Here is a 23,597-nt window from a genome sequence, read left to right on the forward strand (position 1 = left end):
TCTAGTGTTAGGATTTAGATTTCTTGCTTTCGGCATCTATGACCATTTAGCCCCTCACGTTTGAGAGATGACGTCCCTCGGCGAGCACACTATCCAGAGAAAGGAAGGGAAAGGAAGAAAGCGGCCTGGGACCTATAAGTTAGATAACCCCCGGCATTTACCTGGTGTGAATGAGGAAAACCCAGGAAAACCACATTCAGCGTGGCTGACCTAAAAAAGTGTTTAACACTTTTTCGACCGAATGCCGCACCGGGAGTCGACAATCTAGTATAATACAACAAGAAGAAACTTCTGGGTTACACCACCCCTCGACAAGTTGTAAAGATTTCTTCAATTTCACAATTATATATATAAAATGAAAATGACTACGTCTGTGACTTTACACCTTTTGAATCATTGGATTGATCTAGATCAAATTTTCAATGTAGATGAGGTTCGCGCTTGGGATGGCTTTTATCATTTCACTTTGACGGTACAATTTAGGGGAGTGGAAGGCGAAACATTTAAAAATGATCGAAAATGACCCATATTAGTGTCGAATCCATAGTTTTCGGGGGATCGCTGAGATGAACAGTGACACTTCCGATGCCATTTAAATCCTAATTCACCCCTTTATGTCCGAAATGAAACGTATTCTCTCCGTGCGAAGAACGAATATTCTACTAGTAATAACTATTTGTAACAAATGTTAGTTACAATATTCAGAGCTCGATAAACCCTGGGTGCAGCCGAAAGTTCGAAGTTTTCAAATTACTTTAAACGTCAAATATCATATATTTAATCACAGTAATAGATTTAATTGATTTATACCAATAACTGTAATTTAAGGCCAAAACAAGCAAGTCTATATATTAAATTGAATTTGTATTGTTACAGTGCCTCGTTTTCTGAACTGACGCCTAATCAGAAGAAAAAAACGTGATTTTTTTCGTGGTTAAGGAGCCGGTGATAACAATAATGATAAAGAAAATGGTGGAATGAAGAAAGTGGAAGGAAACGGAAAAACATTACAGCTCCAAAACTATGGGACCTACCGTAATCTGGTCAAGATTTCACTTAGCAACTAATATGTGCCTTATCCAAATTTCAGAATCCTAAGGTGTTCACACAACAATTAAAAATTAGAAAGAGTTTGGGTACGGGCATATAATTTGAAATACTCACCAACCACCTCTATAAAAATTGTTGCCGACATACTAGTTCCTAAGCAAAGTTTTGACCCGACTACGGTAGGCCCCATATTTTTGGAGCTATGGACCGTTTTTTTTTCATGTTTTCGGCAGCCTATATCTCTGAAAGGAAGCATTTGTGCACCCAGTTTGTCTATACTTTTTGTCTTATCTTGGTGTCAGGAATCGCCTCCCAAACATTGTCGATGTTGTTTTGAAACACCCTGTACATGGGAACTCTTAATTAAATGGAAGTCTGCGATACCAACTTATTTTATGAATCACTGATAATATTATTGGGCATAAAAAAAAAAGAACACTAAATAGCGAAAATACAATTTTTAGACAACATTCACTGAATGAAACTATCGTATCTCCACCATAAAAGAAAATTATAGCAGATTACAATTGTAGTGTATATGATGGCAAGGACCAATATAAAAGCTTTTCTTTACAGAAAAAAGAAATAGATTTGGTTTTCTCAATAAAATAGCACACTTATATAAATGAAAAATTGAAGTGACATTACTTCTTATAGGTGTAATGCCTATAAGGAGTAATGTCACCATAGTGCCATCGATAGAAATTACAGTGTCGCCAGAATAACATTTACTCAAAAATCTATGTTAAGGCAGCAACTAGAAGAACGAACTCAATTGCATTTGATTACGTATCGTGTTGTCTTGGAATCCTGTGAACTACATTTTAAATAATAGTTGTATTTAGTTTGTAATAAACAAAATAGTTTTAACATACAGTTATTAAAATTAAATAATAATGTTATTTAAATAATAGTTCACAGAATTCCAACACAACATGATACGTAATCAAATGCAGTTGAATTCGTTCCTCTAGTCGATGCCTTAACTTAGATTTTCAGGGCAATATTATTCTGGCAACATTGAAAATTCTTGACATTCATATTTTCTGTTGTAGAATAACATTATCTATAATTGTGGTAAGCTGCATTTCACTATCTCCTTTCACTTATGAATAAACAAGCAAAAGAAAAATGGTAAATTTTGTATTATTTTTAGTAAATCAGGCTCATAACAGTAAATAAAAAATAATAATAAAGTGATGAAATGCTAAAGGAAAGGATTAACGGAAGTAAAATACAGTTTGTCTGTCGCTGACAGAAGATGGAGGACAGCATGTAAAAATGATAAATAGAAGAAGTTCGCTGAAGAACGGATATACAATGGGGAAGATTTTGCAATGGTAAGATGAAGTATTTCCCTGATGAAAGAAAAATATCTCGGAAACATGAGAGATGATAGCATTAGGCTACAGATTACATAAACTGATATAACTACGATTACATGAGACTAACTTACAGTGCTTTGCTTCTGATTTCCTTCGGAATCTATTCTGAAACCTCCCACTTTTACAGTCCTCTTGGGATCAACTTTCTGTATAATGTTATCAAGTTCTTCAACCACTGATTTACACACTGAAAGAAAAAGATTGGATCAACTCACATTGAAACGTCTGGTAGAGCCTTCCATTTTCAACTTAAAAAAAAGTTATTTTTTCATAACTACGAGGGTAAGTCAAAAATTATCCTCAATGTAACATAACTTTTGTTACATTTTTCATATTTACGTCTGTCCTCGTTTATTTTATTATTATGCTGTTGTGGTCATGATATGAAATTTTGATCCTAATTCCCCAGATTTGTCTTTCTCTTGTTCCAGATAGATCATGGTCGCTCCAGTAGAAATTTGCGCCAAAGAGGAACAACGACTAGTGATCCGGGTTTTGTGATCGGAAGGTGTATTAGGGGCCACAATCCATCAAAGACGTTCGGTACAATACGGGAACAGTCTAACAAAATTACACTCAACGGTGTCATCATTTATGGTCGTAGATGATTGTCCGGCTCCTTCCTCGTGCGTAACACTTGTGCAACCAGTTTTGAATTTTTCAATCCATTCGTAGACCCTCCCTTGTGGTAAGACACCGTTCCGAAATTCTTTGATGGATTGCGGCCCGTGATGCACCTACCGACCACAGAAACCGGATCATTGCTCGTTGTTCCTCTTTGGTGCAAACTTCTAATTGAGCGCTAATGATCTATCTGCAACTAAAGGAAGACAAACGGAGGAATTATGATCAAATTTTCCTAGCGTCACCACAACAGCATAACAATAAAATAAACAAGAACAATAAAATGAACAATGTAACAAAAGTTATAGCTACATTGAGGATAAATTTTGACTTACCCTCGTATTATGGGACTGCCTTTTATTTTCATTTTCATATATGCATGTTAGGATTTCCTTATTGCAATATATTATTATATCAAACAGTACAAGTGGCTAAGCTATCAATGCGCAAGATATATTGCTACAGGTAGAAACGTGAAGTTTGGACACGAGCTCATCTTCTCACTAAAGCACGGGAGAAGAAAGGATTTTTAGAAAAACGTCTTCTAAGAGCGGGTGATTTTTTTTTTTTTTTTTGCTAAGAATTAAGTATCACGAATCTTGAAATCAGGTGCCATCCTCGTTGGTCTAGTTGACAGCACGCGCACAGAATCCCGGGTTCAATTCTCGGAAGGAAAACCTTGAAATTTGAACGTATTACAGGTTCAGATTCTACTTTAAAACTGTGGGTCCACGTCTCATACAGCTTCAGTGCTGAAAAAGGATGCTAAACTCCAATCCATCAAACTGAAGTTAGGAACAGGAAACTCGGCATATAAACCTCGTACTGAAATAAGCAAAGACGTGTTACAACATTTTTTTAAAATTTCCACACCTAAAAGAGAAATTTCTGTAATATTCAAATTTCCGGCTTTTTACTCAGAAAATGCCGAATGTGACGAGTTGCTTAAGTTGAATGATCGGTACATAAATTTCATTAAACAAGAGCGAATACATATTGCAGTGTACTTGAAAATTCCTCTTCTAGAGGACGAAAAGGGAACGATTTCTACAATATTCAAATTTCTGGATTTATATTCATTAAACCTTATTTTAACCGTGCGTCATTTTTGCTAATAAGTTATACGAAAATAAGATAAAAAAAAAAAAAAAAAAAAAAACTGATAGGGATTATGTAAAAGATTTTGATGACACGCTATCTTTCTTACTCCAGAAGGATAGAAGCTACGTTCATGTAAAAGATGAAACGACTCAAGCGAAGACGATACAATGATACTTTTTAATGCACACTTCAGCTACGAAAGAATTGTAAAACAGTGTTAAGGCAGTGGATTTACGGTCGGAAGATCTTATGTATATATCCTTGTGGCAAAGGTCAGCCCTTCAATATCCACACACAAAACATACCAGGAAGATGTCAGTCGAAATAATGGATGCTGTTATGTGCACTATATGTTAGATGAATTATTTACAGAAATACACCAACAAAACGGGCAGTGAACTTAGATCAATCAACTGTCAACACTGTCATTCAAACTGTCACAAACCAGACGAACGCCACTTGGTAAGTAACAAATGGAAAAAACGCTCGTGGTGACATTCGATGGACCATACAATTATCACCACGTTATGAATGACTTCTTGGCATTACCTATCACGATATCGATTCAAAGGAAAGTAGCGACTGTTTGCCACTCCAGAACAAGTTTCCCGAAGGGATTCATTATCTGGTTGGTGGCTTGAAACAAAGATTAAAATATGCATTCGTAACACTAAGGTTACCATATTCTAAAATACCAAAATTCAGACATACTCTTACTTGCCCAACTCTATTTACAATGTACTTTTCTCCTTACGTGGTTGATATGCTGAAAAGTTATATTAACCACAATATTATGAAATAGAATCACTGTATGACTAGATTTAACATTTAAGTATGACAGTATGTTTACAAAACAATCTGACTATATTTAAAAAGCTTAATTTTTGGTATTTCATCTGTGTTTTATTTATTTCAACTTACGTTTCAAATGCACTGACTACACTGATCATTAGAGTTCAACTAAATTGGGAGTATTAACGTACAAAGAATGAAAAAGTGACTGACTGGACCGACTCGAACCCAGGACCTCCGGCATACCGTGCAGATGCGCTAACCACTACGCCACCCAGAACAACCACTTACTGTCTCACTCTCGAGGGCGGTGTTCTCCAAACGGACCATGTGGGCTGTACCACAGAGCCCTGCTGTGATTGGACAATCCCTGTGTCCATATATTGAGCACCTTTGATATTACTCTTCACTTTTCACTCTTTGTTCGTTATTGAATTCACATCTATGGAGGATATGGTGTGTTAAAAAATCAGTTGCTTCCTCTTTCATTAATATCTATATGAAATTACAACCGTCAAAGGTGCTCAATATGTGGACACATGCAGTGTCCAAGCACAGCAGTGATTTGTGGTACAATCCACGTGATCCGAGTGGAGAGCACCAACCACGTAAGTGGCTGTTCTGGGAAGCAGACTGGCTGGTGTAGTGGTTAGCGCATTGGCACGGTATGCCGGAGGTCTCGGGTTCGACTCTCGGTTCAGTCAGTCACTTTTTCACTCTCTGTACGTTATTGAATTCACATCTATAGAGGATATGGTCTGTTAAAAAATCGGGAGTTTCCTCTTTCATTGATATCTAGTTGTATAATTTTAGAGTAGTCGTATAATTTTAATTCTTACGTTTTATAATTTTACATTTCAATATGAAACAATCAATTTTATTTATGGTTTCATTCAAATTTATGATATAAATGTTTTCTCAATTACTATTATTATTGTAATAAAATATTTCAAATGTTTTTCTTTGTATTTAATGTCTTATTATGTAATATTATTTCCATTGGTTCTCTTAATAATCGTTTATATCCATGAGTGGTTCTGTATATAACGGCGCATTTTCAAACAAATATTTGTGTGTGTGTGTTTTTTTTTAATGCATGTTGCGCTAATGCTGATTTCTCTGGTTGATTTATAATAGTTTGTTTTAATTCTTCGTCTTATTTATCTAATGTAAGTTATGTCACATGTACACGGGGTATATAATGGGTCAATATGTCCAGAAAATGTGTGTGTCCAGATATATATATCTATATATATATATATATATATATATATATATATATATATATATGTGTGTGTTAGAAGTAGTACTTACAAGGTGTGATCGTAAAGATCTTACTAATGCAGAAAATATATAATAGTTAAGAATGAACATTGACTCACATTTAAAATGCAATTAATATACTCAATAAATAGCTTATTCAAGTTTTAAGAAAATCATCGTATAAATTTGTTCAACTGAGAACAAGAGTTATTTGGAAAAACGAGGGGAAGTCAAGAAGTAACCGAAATTTCGTTGCAACTCTATATTACCACAAGATAAGTACACATTTACTTAAGCACCTTGAAAGTAGGCACCTTTGAAGCACACACATTTACTCCACTGCTTCTGCGATTGCTGGAAACACCGATAAAAATCCTAATTTCAGTTTTTTTTTTTTTTTAACGGTGGTGAAACGGGTACCTTTGAGACCCATTATTTGCTTTGGGAAGAGAAAAAACATCCAATGGTGTTATATTGTTTTTAAGGCTATCAAAGTCTCAGAAGCAGATTTTCCCCAATTGGCACATGAACTTGATGTTTGAGCGTTGGTCGAATTGCACCAACTGATCACCACAGACTGTTCCGTTCAGCTACACTATTATGACTCGTTCACATTTGCTAAATTCATAATTAGGCAGCCTAAGGACTGTACTGCATAAGATTCATTGTGATTGCATCAGAAATGCCAAAACTACAACATTCCGGGAACTTTTTGATTGCCCCTCGTATTGCATACGGTGTACCACATAGGGATGGCCACAAAGTTCCGGTTCCGGCGGAACCGGTTCTCAGAACCAGTTTCGGACCTGGATCTGAAAACCCGGTTCCAGAATCCGATCTTAGAAACCGGTTCCAGGTCTAGATCTAAAAACCCGGTTCCAGAACCAGATCTTAGGAACTGGTTTCAGACCTGGATCCGGTTCTGGCCATCCCTAGTACCACACTCTTATACAGAGCACATTAAATTATTGTATATTTATCATATATAAGAACAGTGCGAGACTGACCATGTACAGAAGTATTTCTATTAATCCCGTTTTGATACAATTAACTGAAATTTTTTCTTACCTAGACACTTCAAATCTTTATAATTCGATGCTGCTACTGCAACGAGGTAAGGGAACAAAGCAGTCATTGCATATTTTATGGCAATCATGGCGAATCAGTATCTGAAACAAATGATTGTGATTGATTAAATCAAAAAAGTAACCTTACGTATTCTATTTATACTTGTACCAGCAAACTAATATCAAAAGAAAATTTCACACAAACAATGCAATGGAACTTATTAACGAGGGAAAATCAAATGAAAATCGCAAAAGTGCCATTAAAATATATCTCTTTTCTAGGAGTTTGGAAATTTGCAGACACAGTTCTTGATGTCTTCCCGAGCTGGTATTACGAAGTACTGCCGGTAGATGGGGTTCTAGCTGAGTAACAGCTGATTCCATACGGCGGAATTACTATGCAGGCGCATCAAGGACGAGCAGCGTGGAATTATTCGATCTGTATGGAGTGAAAGTGTGAAGCCGGTTGATATTCATCGGAGCATGAAGTATGGACACGCCTGTCTGTAACAACGGCAAGTACACAAGTGATGCAAGAAATTCACAGAAGGTACGACTTTGTTGACTGATGCTTTCTGTCTGGGTAAGACTAATCGAGTTGCCACAGAGAAGTCCATAGCCACAGCAGATCGTCTTATTCAGAAAAGCCTGTCACCCTGGCTGACATAGCTTCCTTGCTGAATATGAGCTTTGGTTTATACACCACACAGTACATGAACTCCGGTACAGAAAAGTGAATATCAGGTGGGCTCCTCGACAGCTGACGTAGGTCATCGGGCTGACTCATGTCGAAAGTTGCTGAGGCGTTATGAACACAAGGGTGAAGATTTTCTAGCTCACACTGTCACCAGGAATGAAAGATGGGTGCATCATTTTCAACCGGAGACGAAACGTGCAAGCAAAGAATGCCGACATTCTTCTTCGCCGAAATTAAGAATTTTCACAGTTAGCCCTCTGCAGACAAAGTCATGTTGTCTTTATTCTGGGATAAGAATTGTCCTATTTTGGAACACTACATGGCCCCCACGTACCACAGTGACTAGTGCTACCTACACCGACTTTCTTATAAAACCGTTTGAAGCGAACAATACGCACAAAGTCAAGGACATTGGCGAGTGCATGTGTTTTGCTTGAGCATGATAACGCCCGTCCTCATTTTGCTCACGCAGCCATGAAAACAATCGACGACCTACGCTTCAAGTGCCTCCCACATCCGAGATACTCCCCAGATTTGGCACTATTAAATTTCTACATCTTTAGTCCATCTTTGAGTTCACCTTTGAGGGAAGAAGTTCGTCTGATGAAGACGTTCAATCGGCGGTGTACGAGTGGCTTCAGTGTCAACCCAAAGAATTTTTCTTACGCTGTATCGAAGCACTTCCAATCCGGCCGCGTTAGTGCACTGAACTCAGAGGATTATGTAGAAAAATAATGTACAAGTAAACATTTTCCCTGCAACAAAATAGTGGGAAAAAATGAGGTTTTCATTTGAATCTCCTTCGTATCAATATACATACGAAGACTCACGGGAGACTATTAAAACTCCAACAGAAGAAAATACTGGCAAAAGCAGTCGCTTCCTTTATATTACTGCGGAATAGTTTACTTCTACGTGTCTAATTATTGTTTGTATTAACAGTCTTGAATATATGTCTCCTAGTCTATTGATTGATATAAGAAATTATTAGAGTTGCCAAAATATCGTCTTACAGAATGGCTATGTCCGTCCGCCCATCAGTTCACACGTATCACAGTAGAAACGGTAAGAGATTCCGGGAAGCTTTTGTTATTCTCAACTGATTCAGCGTTCCTTCCATCTTCTCCGTTAACTCCTCATTCAGACAGGAAATGGCAGAAATCAATTCTTTTCTGGTTTCAATGTTGATCGCCAAACAGGGTGTCTATTAAAATTCCAAAATGAAATTTCGCGACTTTTTCGTGACCTTTTCTTTACCAAATCATAAAATTTTCTAACATTTTCAAGAGCGAATTTGGGTGCGAATTAGGCCGAATTTTCATCTATGCGATACAAACGTATTTTGCTTGCGATTTGGTAGCGTCTAAAGCCGACCATAGACATTTTTGGTGCTGAATTTCGACGTTTTATAGAACATTTTTTTTTCAATCTGTACTTACATTTTCACAGTTAAAAAAATCGTGACCCAAAAGCTAAATTTCGTGACTTTCATGACCGTTTTCTGATTTCGTGACCGATAGACACCCTGCCAAAGAACAAAAACGGCATGACAGCGACATTTCTTTTTTTTTAATGTAATCGATTCAGCGTGTCGAGAAAAGATTCATTTTTTCCTCCTGCATCTCTGTACTAAGATCGGAACAGGTAGATTTTCACTCCTTAACAGGTTTCATTTCTCACTCCCTCTCTTTTTCAGCCGGAAATTACAGATGTGCTTCAATATTCAATTCGCATACTTTGGAAGTCTACCGTAATTCCAAACTGTGAAAACAAATTCACTCGGTATTATTCTGTTTTCTTTGAAATGAATCTAATTTTAATGGACTGCTTCTACTACTTTGTTGTTCAAATTTATTTCAATGTCTCTTATTACATGAAAATTAAGTTTTGTAGTACACAATTCAATACTTAATATTGAAATTTAATTTAAGTAATAATTAATTTAGGAATAATATAAATTCAATTTGAAAAGGAAGGGATCCCGTTAATGCATACTCCCAAGAGAAAATAACACCATTTATACTGTATATTTATGCTCAGAGGAACAGTGAAAATCTCCAACTTCCAGTTTTACCATATTTTCAAATGTAATTATAGTGTTTAGCAACATAACTATAATATTTGCAGGGTCGGCAAAAACCATGTAAAAATAAATAAAAATTTTGGTTTAAATAATTTGCTCCATGTATTTATATTGCATATGGACAGAAATAAGTTTTTTCGCCTTGGTGTTATTATGTAACAACGGGTTATGCTGGAAGGGGTTACATATGCTTAAAGTGGAATCCAAACCGCTTCTTGGCTTATATCCGAGAGAAGTTGTTTTCCATTTGGACTCGAAACCGGGACTAATTGGCCACAAATGGAATGAGTCTGCCAACTCACTCAGTACTGATCTTTACATACTTGTTAATATAATTGTCAAGAGTCATTTCAGAAGGACAAAAAGACAAGCAGTTGCACAAGTGAAACCATTATACAGAATTATATATAAATCGGGAAACTTTCGCTTTAGTAGGGATGAGCACGAACGTGTTCGAACGAATTTTGGTTGAAACTCGACTTGAGAACTCAGCTCGAAAAAATTCCTCCAACTCGACTCGAAACTCAGTTCGAATTTGACTCGAGTCGAGCCAAAACGAGTCAAATCGAGCCAAATACTGTGTGTAGTTGCAAGTACTTTCATCAAGTATCCTACATACACAATATAATTATTGTCAATGATACTACTACTACAAGTTATTATTATTATTATCATTAACAACACCGTGTATAAACATGAAAGATAGGCGGTTTGTATCTGAATATTAAAAAAAAAAAAAAAAAAAAAAGTTGACTGCTGACCTTGGTAGTTGTGAAATCTAAGAGGCAAGGACATCGTTCATGAGGCTCTGGGTTTGATTTCCGGAGGAGAAAGTAGCCGGGCTCGAACCAAAAATTCTTAAAAGTTAGAGGGCGCCGGACAAACACGTTCAAAACTGCTAGGCCCGGGTTTAGGGTTCTAAACGACTCCCATGGCTTGGCTCACAGCTCACCCAACCAAACCGGCTCGAGCTGATGGCTCACTCCAACCGAGCCGGCTTGAGAGGATGGTTCACCTGAGCCGAGTCGGTGCCCCATCTCAACCGAGCCGGCTCGAGCTGTTCGCTCAGTTCAACCGAGCTGAGCCGGTTAACATCATTACCCAGGTTGGGCTGAAAACTTCGACCGTACAGCTCTCAGCCCTGGTGGTAATAACTACAGTAGGGCCTATATACTTATATTGGTGCTCATGATATTTGAGACTGTCTCGTTATAAAAATCCATTGTCGTCTTGTTAATCGAGATGAGACGAGATGCGAGCAGTGTCCCATCTCGTAAGCAACACTAAAAGTATTCCACATTACCGCTTACATTTCTCATAGCTTTCGTTTTCCAGTCGAATCAGGCAATGATTTCAAAACGAGTTAAAACGAGCTAAACGAGCGAGCTATTTATCAAATTCGACTCGACTCGAAACTCAACCTCAAAACACTGACTCGGCTCGGAACTCGACTGGAGAAAATTACCTTTGAAGGGGGCCATCAAAAATAGTTGTTGAAAATTTACAAATCTTTTACAATCTACGTGTAAATGCGGCTCCCGGATGTTTCGCATAAAAACTACAGTGCAAGAAACACAAACCAACATGTGCTAGTTGGCACCCAAAAAAGCAAGCGGTCCTACATTGTAGCATGCCCGAAGGGAGAAGGAACGTCAGAGACGGAGGGTATGTGCATAAGCGAGAGTAGTCGAAAGAAGTACATTTTGGCAATGATAAGAGTCTCAATAGGAATTGTCATGGTTTCATTAGTATCGCCCCACTTGTAAACATAAAATACAGGCTCTCTGCAGAAATATACCGCCGGTGGAAAATAGCATCTGAGTCATCTTTCATATTCATCCACCTTTTCTAACCGTACAGCTGTATTATTGTATTTTATTCTCTTGCCTTCCTTACAAACATATCTTTTCACGCAAAGCATCCAATATTTCATTTATATCTTCCAAAATGTGGTGCCCAAAAACACACCAGTACCCTTATTTGTCATTCTAATAACATATCGTCTGATTCTGTTCATTTCTCCGTAAATTTTACATTTTGGGGCAGCCATCTGCAGTTAACACTAATATTTTCCCACGGATTTTAACACAAAGACATATGAAAGTAAGGCAAACATCATTTTGCTTCTATGAGGGGCACTCATTAATTCTGTGCCTAGGTACACCGAGTAAGCTTAATCTGCCACTTGGCAGAAGAACCATATATCGGACAGCATCCACTGCAGAGCCTTCGGCACCCTAACTCATCATGCAACTTGCCTGCTTCCCATTTCTCCGGCAAGACGCTAAACGAACCCACTAGGGCGAGCGTATCTAGAAAAAGGTAAAGAAGATTTGGCATGTTTGCTACCCCTCCCCTCATCAGCTTCAATTAACGTAGTACAAATTGTTAATCGCTACTGGGATATGAGTTCAAAGCATTAAGAGGCCTTGAACTTCTTGTGGTGCTGTTTTAACTTTATCAACATTTAACACAAATGATTTCATATCGCATGGGTAAACTTTACAAGGCATTACTTGAGCAGATGGTTCTACTACAGTGAAACCTGTCTATGTTGGCCACCATCGGTTCCATTGAAAAGTGGGAAACTTAGACAGGTGGCCAACTTACAGAAAATAAGTGATTGGTGTATTTTTAGAATAGGATTTCTAGTATTACTTGATTGTAAAATTTTAATAAGCAATACCACGACAGCTACTTTTAAATAATGTACATAGAGTAATTATAACAATACACAGTATTAGAAAAAATACCACAGTATACTTAATATATGTGCCTTTTTCTTCCTGAAAACTAGTCTGGTACACTGAATTATTTGGACAGAAAACACAATCACACAACCATAAAATCGAAACATACGTACGCAGTTTATTGAAATTGATATTGTAGCACACTGAGCTATTCAGATTGAAAGCAAGAAAAGCAAAATTATAAATTCAATAATTTATATGCAGTTTATATGATTTTTTTCGGCAGTGTCAAATATTCTCTGTAGATACCTTTCAAAAAGTAGCAAATCAGTTATTAATAACAAATTTATTCATGGTATTTCATTCTAGACGTATGTCTTCTTTTCTTTTTTGCACATATTAACATTCTAATTTTGTAGTAACTACCTCTTGTTAACGAGCTATAAGTGAAAACCTCTGCTACTTTTCGACAAGCCGTCAGGTGCCAATAAATCACAATTGAGATGGTTAGCTTTAACCTTGAGAATTTCCCGGAATTACTAAAGCTCCCCACTGATGAAAGGAGCCGATGTAGCTAATGGTTTTACCAAAACAGGGTAAACAAATACGTACGACCATTACCTGAATTCCTGTACGTGCGTTTTCTTATTTTGTCAGGGTAGTGTTCTGGCCATTGACCTCCAAGAACAAATCGTGGGAATCTATGCTTTTCTGTGTCCAGTAACAAATACAGAACATCTGCCTCTCATATGGGAATACGAAAGAGTTAAGAAAAATAACAAAACGTATTGGCGTGGCCAAGATACGCAGGTAAATTTATCATTATCAACATAGGATAAACATTGCTTCAATGCGGCCAACTTACAGAGTAATGAGTAATGAATGTCTTATGGGAAAATGCAGGTTCAAGACGAACCAGGCTAAGATAAGCAGGTGGCCAAGTTGACAGGTTTTACTGTATATTTTAAGAGATTTCTTACATTTTCAGGTTAGGTTAGAACTTCTAAAATACTGGTCACATTTGTTACCTTCAAAACGGTTTTACTGCTTACCAAATTTTGACAGATTTGTTTTCAATGTGCTTTGCACTAATAGAAATTACTTTATTCATATTCTCATTCCTTCACAAAAAATGTTTCATATTGCATTTTACTTATAAATTTTCTATTTGGTAGAATACTCTGCTCGAGTGAATCCCTTTACAATACATAGGCAAGGTTCTAGACCACAGGTCTCCCTCTAGGGGCCATGTAAGTGAAATACGACAAAGTAATCTATTTCAAACTAGTAACCAACCAAAATACCACTCGTATAAAAGAATTTCTTCCAATAATCTACATTATAAAATAACAGTGCCACCCCCCACATACCCCAAACATATTTTAGAATATATGCTATTAGAAGAAATCTTTCAATGCAAGTGGAATTTTGGTTAATTAATAATTTCGAATAATTTATTTTACCGTAATTCACTCAACATACCCTAAAAAAAACGAAAGTAACCAGGAACATTAGAGATGCAAGGGTTCAGAAAAAAAAGCGACTTTTTTTTGGGAAAAATCTCGGTTTTTTTCAGCTTCGCTTTTTTGCTTGGGAATTTTTGGGCTTTTTTCAAAATTTTGCTTTAAACTGATAAAGCAGACTTTGTTTCGCTTCTCTACAGCACAAGAACTCATTTCATTAGTGGTTGATGTAGATAATAATATAGAATCTCTAAAATAAACCATGAATTTCGAAAAGATTTTTTTAAAAATTCTTAACATATTTACATTATGAATTCCAACAAATTAACGAATATATATATATAATATTTTTTTAACTTCTTATACACAAAAATAAGTACTTTTTTTTAAAAAAAAGAAAAAAAGACACAAATAACCAGCAAAATTGTATGTAGTAATTTTACTTCAAAGTATCACGCACCCTCTTTTTGAAACAAAAAATAAAACATGAGAGAAATACATTTATATGATAATCTTAAAAACTGCATATCAAGAGCTTGGTTTCGGGTGGTTCTGTACATTCTTGAAATTTTTAAGTTTTAACTTTCATATACATTGTATGAATATTTCGAACAAATTTTTAATTCATTGATCACATATGTAATGTTATACCACCTATATCAGGTGCTTGGAATCTGCAAAATCGGTAAAATTCCGAATTCTATAATGCACTGACCGTTTCTTAAGCTTGTTCAGAATCGGGAAAGTACCAAATTTTCTCCTAATGGATCATATGCATAATAGACTGTTCATCTGATTATGCGGTTTCCTAGACTTATAACCACCATCACGGTTTACTCAATCCTGAAGGTTTCTGAATTTTTAACGACAGGAATTCAATATATCATTACGAAACTTTTCTTTTTTTTAAAAAAGAGAAAAACTATGGAATACATTTAAGAACAGCGGAAACAATCAATCACTGTTCCAATTCACAAGAAAGGCGACAAAACTGAATGTAATAATTATCGAGGCATTTCTCTTAACATTCTATTAACAAGATGCATTCTATACGCAGATGAAATTATTGGAGATTATCAGTGTGGATTTAGGGAAATCGATCAACTATCAACCACATTATTTAACTAACTAACTAACTCTATGGCCAATGGAACCCGGAGGTTCAATGCCGCGTTCACAAAAGCTCTCCACTGACTTCTATCCTTAGCTAACTGCATCCAGTTTCTACTTTGTATTCCTATCTCTGCGAGATCCATCTTAATATTGTCCTCCCATCTGCGCCTAGGTCTTCCTAATGGTCGTTTTCCGATTGGTCTTCCAGTCAAGATTTTGAAAGAGTTTCTACTTTCTTCCATTCTAGCTACATGACCCGCCCACCTAAGCCTCCTAGACTTGACGACCCTAACAATGTTGGGTAAACCATATAAAAATTATGTAGTTCCCCGTTATGAAGTTTCCGCCATTCCCGTTCCTCTTGGGTTCGAATATTCGTCTCAGGATCTTATTCTCAAATACTTTCAGTCTATGTTCTTCCCCCAGAGTAAGTGACCATGTTTCGCAGCCATACAAAACAACAGGCAAGATTATCGTTTTGTATATTTTAAGCTTCGAATTCCTCTACAGAATTCGCGACGACGAGAGATTTTGCACTGAATACTAACACGAATTCCCTGTTTTTAGTCGACATTTAATTTCTCCGTGAATATGATTTTCGTCTGTTAATATTGATCCTAGATATTTGAAACTATCCACTTTATCAAAAGTATTATTTAATATTTTAACGCATCCATAGTTTGCTGTATTCCGGTCCCGACGCAATTCCATATTTAGTTTTCTCTGCATTTACTTCTAAACCATGTCCCTGCAAGCGTTTAATAAGATCTCTGCATTTCTTTCTATTGTTCTCCTATCATCACCTATTAAATTTACATCATCAGCATATGCCATAACCTGGTGAATACCGTTCAACTGTACGCCCTGGTTGCTATCTTTGATTTTCCTTACAGCGTATTCCAGAACGAAGTTAAGTAATCATGGCGACAACGCATCTCCTTGTTTCAGGCCATTTTAGACGTGAAAGCTCGTGGACTCGTAAATACTCGAAAAGAAATGGGAATATATTACCCCGTACATCAGCTGTTTATTGGTTTTAAAAAGGCTTACGACTCGAATAGGAGGGAAACATTGTACAACATTCTTACATAATTCGGAATACTGAAAAAGATAGTTAGATTAATTAAAATCTGTTTAAATGTATTTCAGAGTAAAGTCCGAGCAGAAAAATTCTTGTCCATGAGCTTCTACGTCGAGAATGGCCTGAAACAAGGAGATGCGTTATCGCCATTAATGTTCAGCTTTGTTCCGGAGTACGCTATAAGGAAAATTAAAGATAGCAATCAGGCCCTAGAGCTGAATTGTATTCACCAGGTTACGGTGTATGCTGATGATGTAAATTTCATAGGGGATGATGGGAGAACAATAGAAAGAAATGCAGAGTCCTTATTAAACGCTTGCAGCGACATTGGTTTAGAAATAAATGCAGAGAAAACTAAATACATGGAATTAATAAAAAAATGGCTACTTACCAATGAATCCTCCCTTGAAAAATTTAAAGATTATGACGTTTCGGAACTTTCAGCTGGTTCCTTCCTCAATGACAAGGTAAAAAGGATTAAAACGGAAAGGAGATAAAAGGAAAAATGAAATGAAATCTTTGAGTTTTACGTCCCACGGTTATGCCGGTTAGGCTAAAGGAGACGGTGATGATGAGTAATGAATGAAATTGTGGAATGAAGAAAGTGGGAGGAAACGGGAGAACCCCGAGAAAACCCACGCACACGGTGTTTGTCCACCACAAAGTTCACTTGGCGGGGGCTGGGATCGAACCCGGGACGCCTAGCACCAGAGGTGAACGCTCTACCACTGAGCCACCGCGGCCCAGGAGATAAAAGGAGTAAAACCAGGAATACATACTACTATATAAAAGTAACGTACAAAAAAGATCCTGAGATGAACAGAGCAGAGTGAAAAAAAAGAATGAACTGAATAAAAAAAGAACGCGGTGTGTATGTTAGGCCACTATTGCCAGATCCAAAGTATGCATCAAAGGTAGGTACCCAAGTTCGATCAATGTTGCCAGTATCAAGTTTCAATGCAGATTTGTATTTATGAATAAAGAACGATTCTTTAATTTCCTGTTGTTTTTTTTTTTTTTATTTTGCTTAACCTATTACCCTAACCTGTTTTGTATTATGTGAATGTTGTTTTAGATGAAGCGCCAAACCCGACATGGGGATAATGTGTTACCCATGGCTAAGCCATCATTCTGAGAAAAGTAATGATCTTCAAATTGGAATATATTAGTTGTTAAACAAACCTCAAGTAATTGTAATAAAAAATTAGTTTCATAGGTAGAAGCGCCATTTTGTAATAACCAGGACCGAGTACTATTGATAGTAAGTTCCAGTGGTATGGACGGATACAACATCTATGGAGGCAAGTAAAATGGCATTGGCATTTACAAATGATGATAATTGTTGATTTACGTCTAGACTGTTTATTACAACATATTTAAAACCAATGCTGAGTTTTTAATATAACCATTTCGATAGTAAATAAGCTGGAGGATTGAAACCTGATATGATCGGGCGAAGGGGGATGTCAGGCTAGTGCACCTTCGGAAGACCATAAATAATGGGAACACTAGGTGCATGTATTTTTATCATATCTTTTTCAATGTCAATTAAAAGTGGTGAAGAATCAATTGTCGACTGTACCTTCTTAATAACCTGTGGTAACGGATTACAGGGATATAAAACAAAATTAAATTTTTCTGCTATTTTTAAAATACCGGAAGCATATGTTTGTTTTGGCATAGCAACATATTGGTTTCCTTTATCAGCCTTTAAAACACCAGATTTCGTGTTTATTAAGAAATTCCTTAAATTGTGTAATAAGTCCTTGTACATATCTGGATTTTGGATATGGTCCTACCTTTTTGTATGAGTATAAAAAAGTATTGATATTGGCCAAGCATTCATTTCTAATAGATTGCGCGGAATGAATATTAGGTGCAAGGTCAACGGCTTTTTCTACTGAACAAATTATCTCCTCCAATGGAATGGAAAGCGGAAGGTAACTAAATTTTAAACCTAACCTAAAAATCTGATAGAATTTCTTAGGTATGTCAATATCGGTAAGGTTAACAAATAATTCTACAGGGGAATCAGACTATTTTTGTTGGTTTGCGTTTATTGAAAATAAGGGTACCACATAGACGAGTGATTTTCTTTTCTAAGCGTGCAAATTTAACTTTGTATTCCATTTATTTATTTATTTATTTGCCTGTTTTGCATACAAATGAGAGTATTCTCGAGTACGCATACAGTTGTCAAAATTACAAAATAATTACATATATGCTATTAAAAAAACTTACAGATAGAGTAATACGTACATAACTATGAATTTTATAAGCTTACACATTCGTAATATAATTAACAAAGAAAAACATTTATACATCGTCTTCAAAAAACTCATTTACCGAGCAACCTATTCTGTAGAATATGTGCGTATAGCGGGTCAGTACAAAAAGTTAAAGACATCCACATTTGATAGCAGTCATTATTGAGCCTGTTTATTAAAAAGTATTTTAACCTAATAATTTGATTTAATGCTCTACCCTGTGCATTACAAACAATATTGCGTAAAGACCGATTAAAGTGAAAAACTTTCCATTAAAAAAAAAAAAAAAAAAGTGAAACTTGCATGACTTTAAAAACACTAAGTCAAGAATTGCATGTTGTAATTTAATCCTTGCACTTTTATATGAGCGCCAATCCACCATTTTTGGTGGAAAAATATCATAATTGCATGGGCGCATGGGGGGATATTCAAAATTAACAAAAAACTGCCTATTTACCAATGAATCCTCCCTTGAAAAATTTAAAGATTTTGACGTTTCGGAACTCAGCTGGTTCCTTCCTCAATAGCAAGGTAAAAGGATTAAAACGGAAAGGAGATAAAAGAAAAAAAATGAAATCTTTGAGTTTTACGTCCCACGGTTATGCCGGTTAGGCTAAAGGAGACGGTGATGATGAGAGATGAGTGAAATGGTGGAATGAAGAAAGTGGGAGGAAACGGGAGAACCCCGAGAAAACCCACGAGCACGGTGTTTGTCCACCACAAAGTCCACACGGCGCGAGCTGGGATCGAACCAGGGACCCCAAGCACCGGAGGTGAACGCTCTACCACTGAGCCACTGCGCCCCCATGGCAAATTATGGATGCGCTAAAATATCAAATAATACTTTCGACAAAATGTATACTTTTAAATATCTGGGATCAATATCACAGACCAAAATCATATCCACAAAGAAATTAAATGTCGACTGAAATCAGGAAATTCGTGTTATTATCCTGTTCAAAATATTTTGTCGTCGCGAATTCTGTCGAGGAATTTAAAGCTTAAAATATATAAAACGATAATCATGCCTGTTGTGTTTTATGGTTGTGAAACATGGTCGCTTGAGGGAAGAACGCAGACTGAAAGTATTTGAAAATAAAATCCTGAGACGAATATTCGGACAGAAGAGGAACGGGAATGAGGGAAACTTCATAACGAAAAACTGCATAATTTATACAGTTTACCAAACATCGTTACGGTCATCAAGTCTAGGAGGCTCAGGTGGGCAGGTCATGCAGCTAGAATGGAAGAAGGTAGGAACGCTTTCAAAGTTTTAACTGGAAATCCAATCGGAAAACATCCATTAGGAAGACTTAGGTAAAGATGGGAGGATAATATTAAAATGGATCTCGCAGAAATAGGAATACAAAGTAAAAACTGGATACAGTTGGCTAAGGATTGAAGTCAGTGGAGAGCTTTTGTCAACGCGGCATTAAACCTTCGGATTCCATAGGCCATAGAGAGGGAGAATATATCCAAGTTAAGCACAACAACCATGAGTGACTGGATAGCTTTTGCGCTTCTGTCGGGAAGTCCGGGATTCAACCCCACATTCCACCATTTTGACAAAAATTTTTCTTAACTGTACCTGTGAATCTAGAGATAATGCGTGTACTGTGAGTTTGGCCGACTTCCTTTCTTATCGTTTTTAGATCCTTGTTATTAATTATTATCAGCAGTGACGGATTTGCGAAGGGTGTTAGGGTGAGGATGTTTTATGGGTGAAGCTTGTACCCTGAAATTACAGAATTTCTAAAACAAACGAAATATTCGCTATGCCTTTACCCATAAACTTCAAATTCTTCTCAAATAAAAATTAGGTATTTAAAAAAACTTCAAGGTTGTATCCGGAAGGTTATTGCTGAATATACAAACAAAACGAAATATTAGTTATGCTTGCACTCAAACTCCCAAATAAAAATTAGGAAATTTCAGAAAAAACAAACATTAAGCAAAGAAACACCTCTCAAAATACTTTTCTGAATTCGCTACTGATTATTTGTATAAAATGGTATTCAAGTTTGTATCCGGAAGATTATTGCTAAATCATTGCACAGCTGTACTATGCTCTGAGAGATATACTGACAAATGTACGCCCTGACGGATATATTGAAAAACAAAAGTTTAACTTACGTGCTAGAAGCTAGAGTAGGCCTACTAATCTCTAGGAAATGAAACACGGATGACTAAAAAGAAATGATGTAGAAAAGAAAAATATGTCGATAACTCAGAAGTTAAAATAATTAACATCTTCTACAGTTGCCCTCAAATACTACGTACTTTATGTTTAATTCATAAAACACGTGTTCCATTCATCATATGATGGTGAATTACAGAGCGAAATATAGCATTTAGGTCATGAAATCTTATTTAACTTTAGAGTATACTATAAGGAAGCTATTTAAACAGAAAAATTATGAAAACGAAAAAAGCCAAAATTTTCAAAATTTTCGTTTTTTTTTTCCAAAAAAGCCGGCTGTTTACGCACAAAAAACCATCGATTCAAAGAAGCCGGCCTTTTTTCATCTCTAAGGAACATCAATAATACCAGATAATGCAGAACAATATATCCATTGCGAACAAATGAATTTCAAAGAACAACATACCGTATGCCACAAAATACATTTTGTAAACCCATAAAACCCAATCACACACGAGCTGTAAAACAAAATATTGCTACATATCAATACTTCGCCAATGAACAATTCAACATCGACTCCGAATACAGAAACGAATCTCATTGGAATTTTCAAGAAAATAAAAGGTGCTGATGTAGTTTTGGCGCACCAAATTTTGGAAGAGTTACAGGTAAAATTGAATACTTTGTATGAAAAGATAAATTTATAAGGAACACATTTCTGCAGTTGACATAATTTTACACAAAGTAATACATCTGTATTCCACGACTACAAGTGTAGGGTTACTAGTGTAAAACCATTACAAGTGCTTCACGATGGATAAAATAAGTTAGTGCATATGAAAAATGATACTATTAGACATTTTTTACCGGCAGTATATTTCTGCACAGTGTACAGAAGCTGTATTTCATGTTTACAAGTGGAGCATTACTAGTACGAAATCACGACAAGTGCTATAGAAACCCGTATCTTTGACATAAACCACTTCTTTTCACCATCCTGGCTTACGCGTATACTCACCATCACTGACGCGCACTGCTCTCTTCGAATGCACCTGGCGCATCACACTTGTTTCGCCCTGCGCTGACTCTGTTAGATAGCATTCGTGCTTTTTAGTCGTCACTTAGTAATAGTTGGTTTGTGTTTTGCAACTGTATTTCCTATGCCACACATCCAGTGCCGTATTTATGCGCAAATCGAAACAGCTAATTGGCTGATGTTTAGTATCTCCCCAATCTTGCACATATAAGATTTACAGTGTGTTACTTGCTTTACAAAATATAGCTGAGCTAGGGACAGCTAGCGAAGGGAGTTAGAAGCCCCCAGGGCCCTTGTACTTCTACCTTTATCACAATTTAGACAAAAAACAAGGTACTAGGTTCTGGAACCATGAAACCAGTTGGGGGAGATACTAAATGCCATTTAACTAATTTTTCAAAAATTACCTCTGGTGGCTTCCTTGAACGTTATCTATGCCAAGTGAGATGTTTTCATGTCGCCCAGCGCAAATCCTTTTTAGGAGACAATAAGAAGGAAATCAGTGAAAGAATTACAACTCTTCAACAATTATTTCGAGTGATGCGCCAAAAGTAAACCTGCACGAAATAAAATTCATGAACGTAAAATAAAAAAAATAAAAAAAAACTTAATTTTATCCAAAATTATAATTAATCAAAAGATTATTATTACTTTATGTGTAAAATAATACACTATATATAATTAATATGGTTAAGTAAACAAACATGATAATGCACTGTTCAAAGATTAAAGTTCAATATTCTTAGTTGCGGTAATTATATATTTCACCGATTAAAAAAGTCCAAAAACTGAAAGAAAAGAATACAGAAAAGAATAAGGAACCAAAGGGAACCGAAACGAGGTACGAAAAATATAGTTAAATAGTTTTACAAAAAGGGACCTATATTCTAGAACATTCCCCAATACATGTTCCAGCAGCGCATTGATAAGTAGGATTGCTTTAAAAGGGTATACTAGGATAAGTTTGGGTTAGAAAAGTTTGGATGCACTTTGTTAAAATCTATCTCTAGTGTCTGCGTAAGGATATTAAGTGGAGTTGGTGCTTTTACTTTTTTAAATATGAATTCTAGATGTGTATTTAAAATTAACCTGCAAGTCTTTAAGACAGATTACACTAATTACTCGGATAAATGAAAACCGGCAGTTTTATCCTTTACGCATAGGTGTTTGTTAGAGATTGCATAACTTTCATACAAAAAGAAAAAGAAATATCTGTAAAATGATAATACTGAAATAATCTACTACCGCCTTTCCATTTAAATTATAACTTTTGAAAATAATCAACAAGTATCAGTAACTATTATGGAAACGTTTTAACGCAATCAAGGTAAAGCGAGACTACATTCTCTTTCATAACCTTAATTTTCTAAATACTTACAATTCACGTGCTTAAGGTAAATCTCCTTACACGTCGCCTTGCACTTCTCTTATCAATCATAACAGACATAAAGCTGAAAGCTTCGTCAACGACGTGTCTCGTATTGTTTGGCTGTCTGCTTGTTCCCTACGTAGCCCAGTGTTGCCAACATGAAACGTTATAAAATCCCATCTCGAGAATCAGAAATCCCCATTTTGCTTTTGAATTTCCCACGTTATACTAATGACATTTTGTAAACTTATGAACATTGAAATTAGTGTAGTCATTTATGAGTGAATGATCCAAAAATTTTGATCATCTGCGTTTATTAAAAGCTTATAAACATGTATTTTCCTTAATTGAAAGAAACAATTGAAATAGCTGATGA

General features: G+C 36.1%; 1 protein-coding gene across 5 annotated transcripts in view; it reads right to left on the reverse strand.

Moving 5' to 3' along the window:
• Window positions 1-23,367, reverse strand: part of LOC145675637 (protein seele-like) — a 58,729-nt gene extending 35,362 nt beyond the window's left edge. For 3 of the 5 annotated variants that reach the window (XM_081746185.1, XM_081746189.1, XM_081746188.1), the window contains exons 1-3: window positions 23,231-23,367; window positions 7,284-7,384; window positions 2,507-2,622 (exon numbers count right to left, since the gene is read on the reverse strand). In XM_081746185.1, coding sequence (XP_081602311.1) covers window positions 2,507-2,622; window positions 7,284-7,371 — 204 coding nt within the window. In that variant the 5' untranslated portion in view covers window positions 7,372-7,384; window positions 23,231-23,367. Of the gene's footprint in view, window positions 1-2,506; window positions 2,623-7,283; window positions 7,385-22,259; window positions 22,410-23,230 lie in introns of all 5 variants that reach the window. The other 2 variants (XM_081746186.1, XM_081746187.1) reach the window with 2 other exon arrangements.
• Between the last annotated feature and the right edge of the window lie 230 nt (window positions 23,368-23,597).

Source organism: Thermobia domestica, chromosome 18, assembly GCF_964235325.1.
Source record: "Thermobia domestica chromosome 18, izTheDome1.hap1.1, whole genome shotgun sequence".
Taxonomy (NCBI): domain Eukaryota; kingdom Metazoa; phylum Arthropoda; class Insecta; order Zygentoma; family Lepismatidae; genus Thermobia; species Thermobia domestica.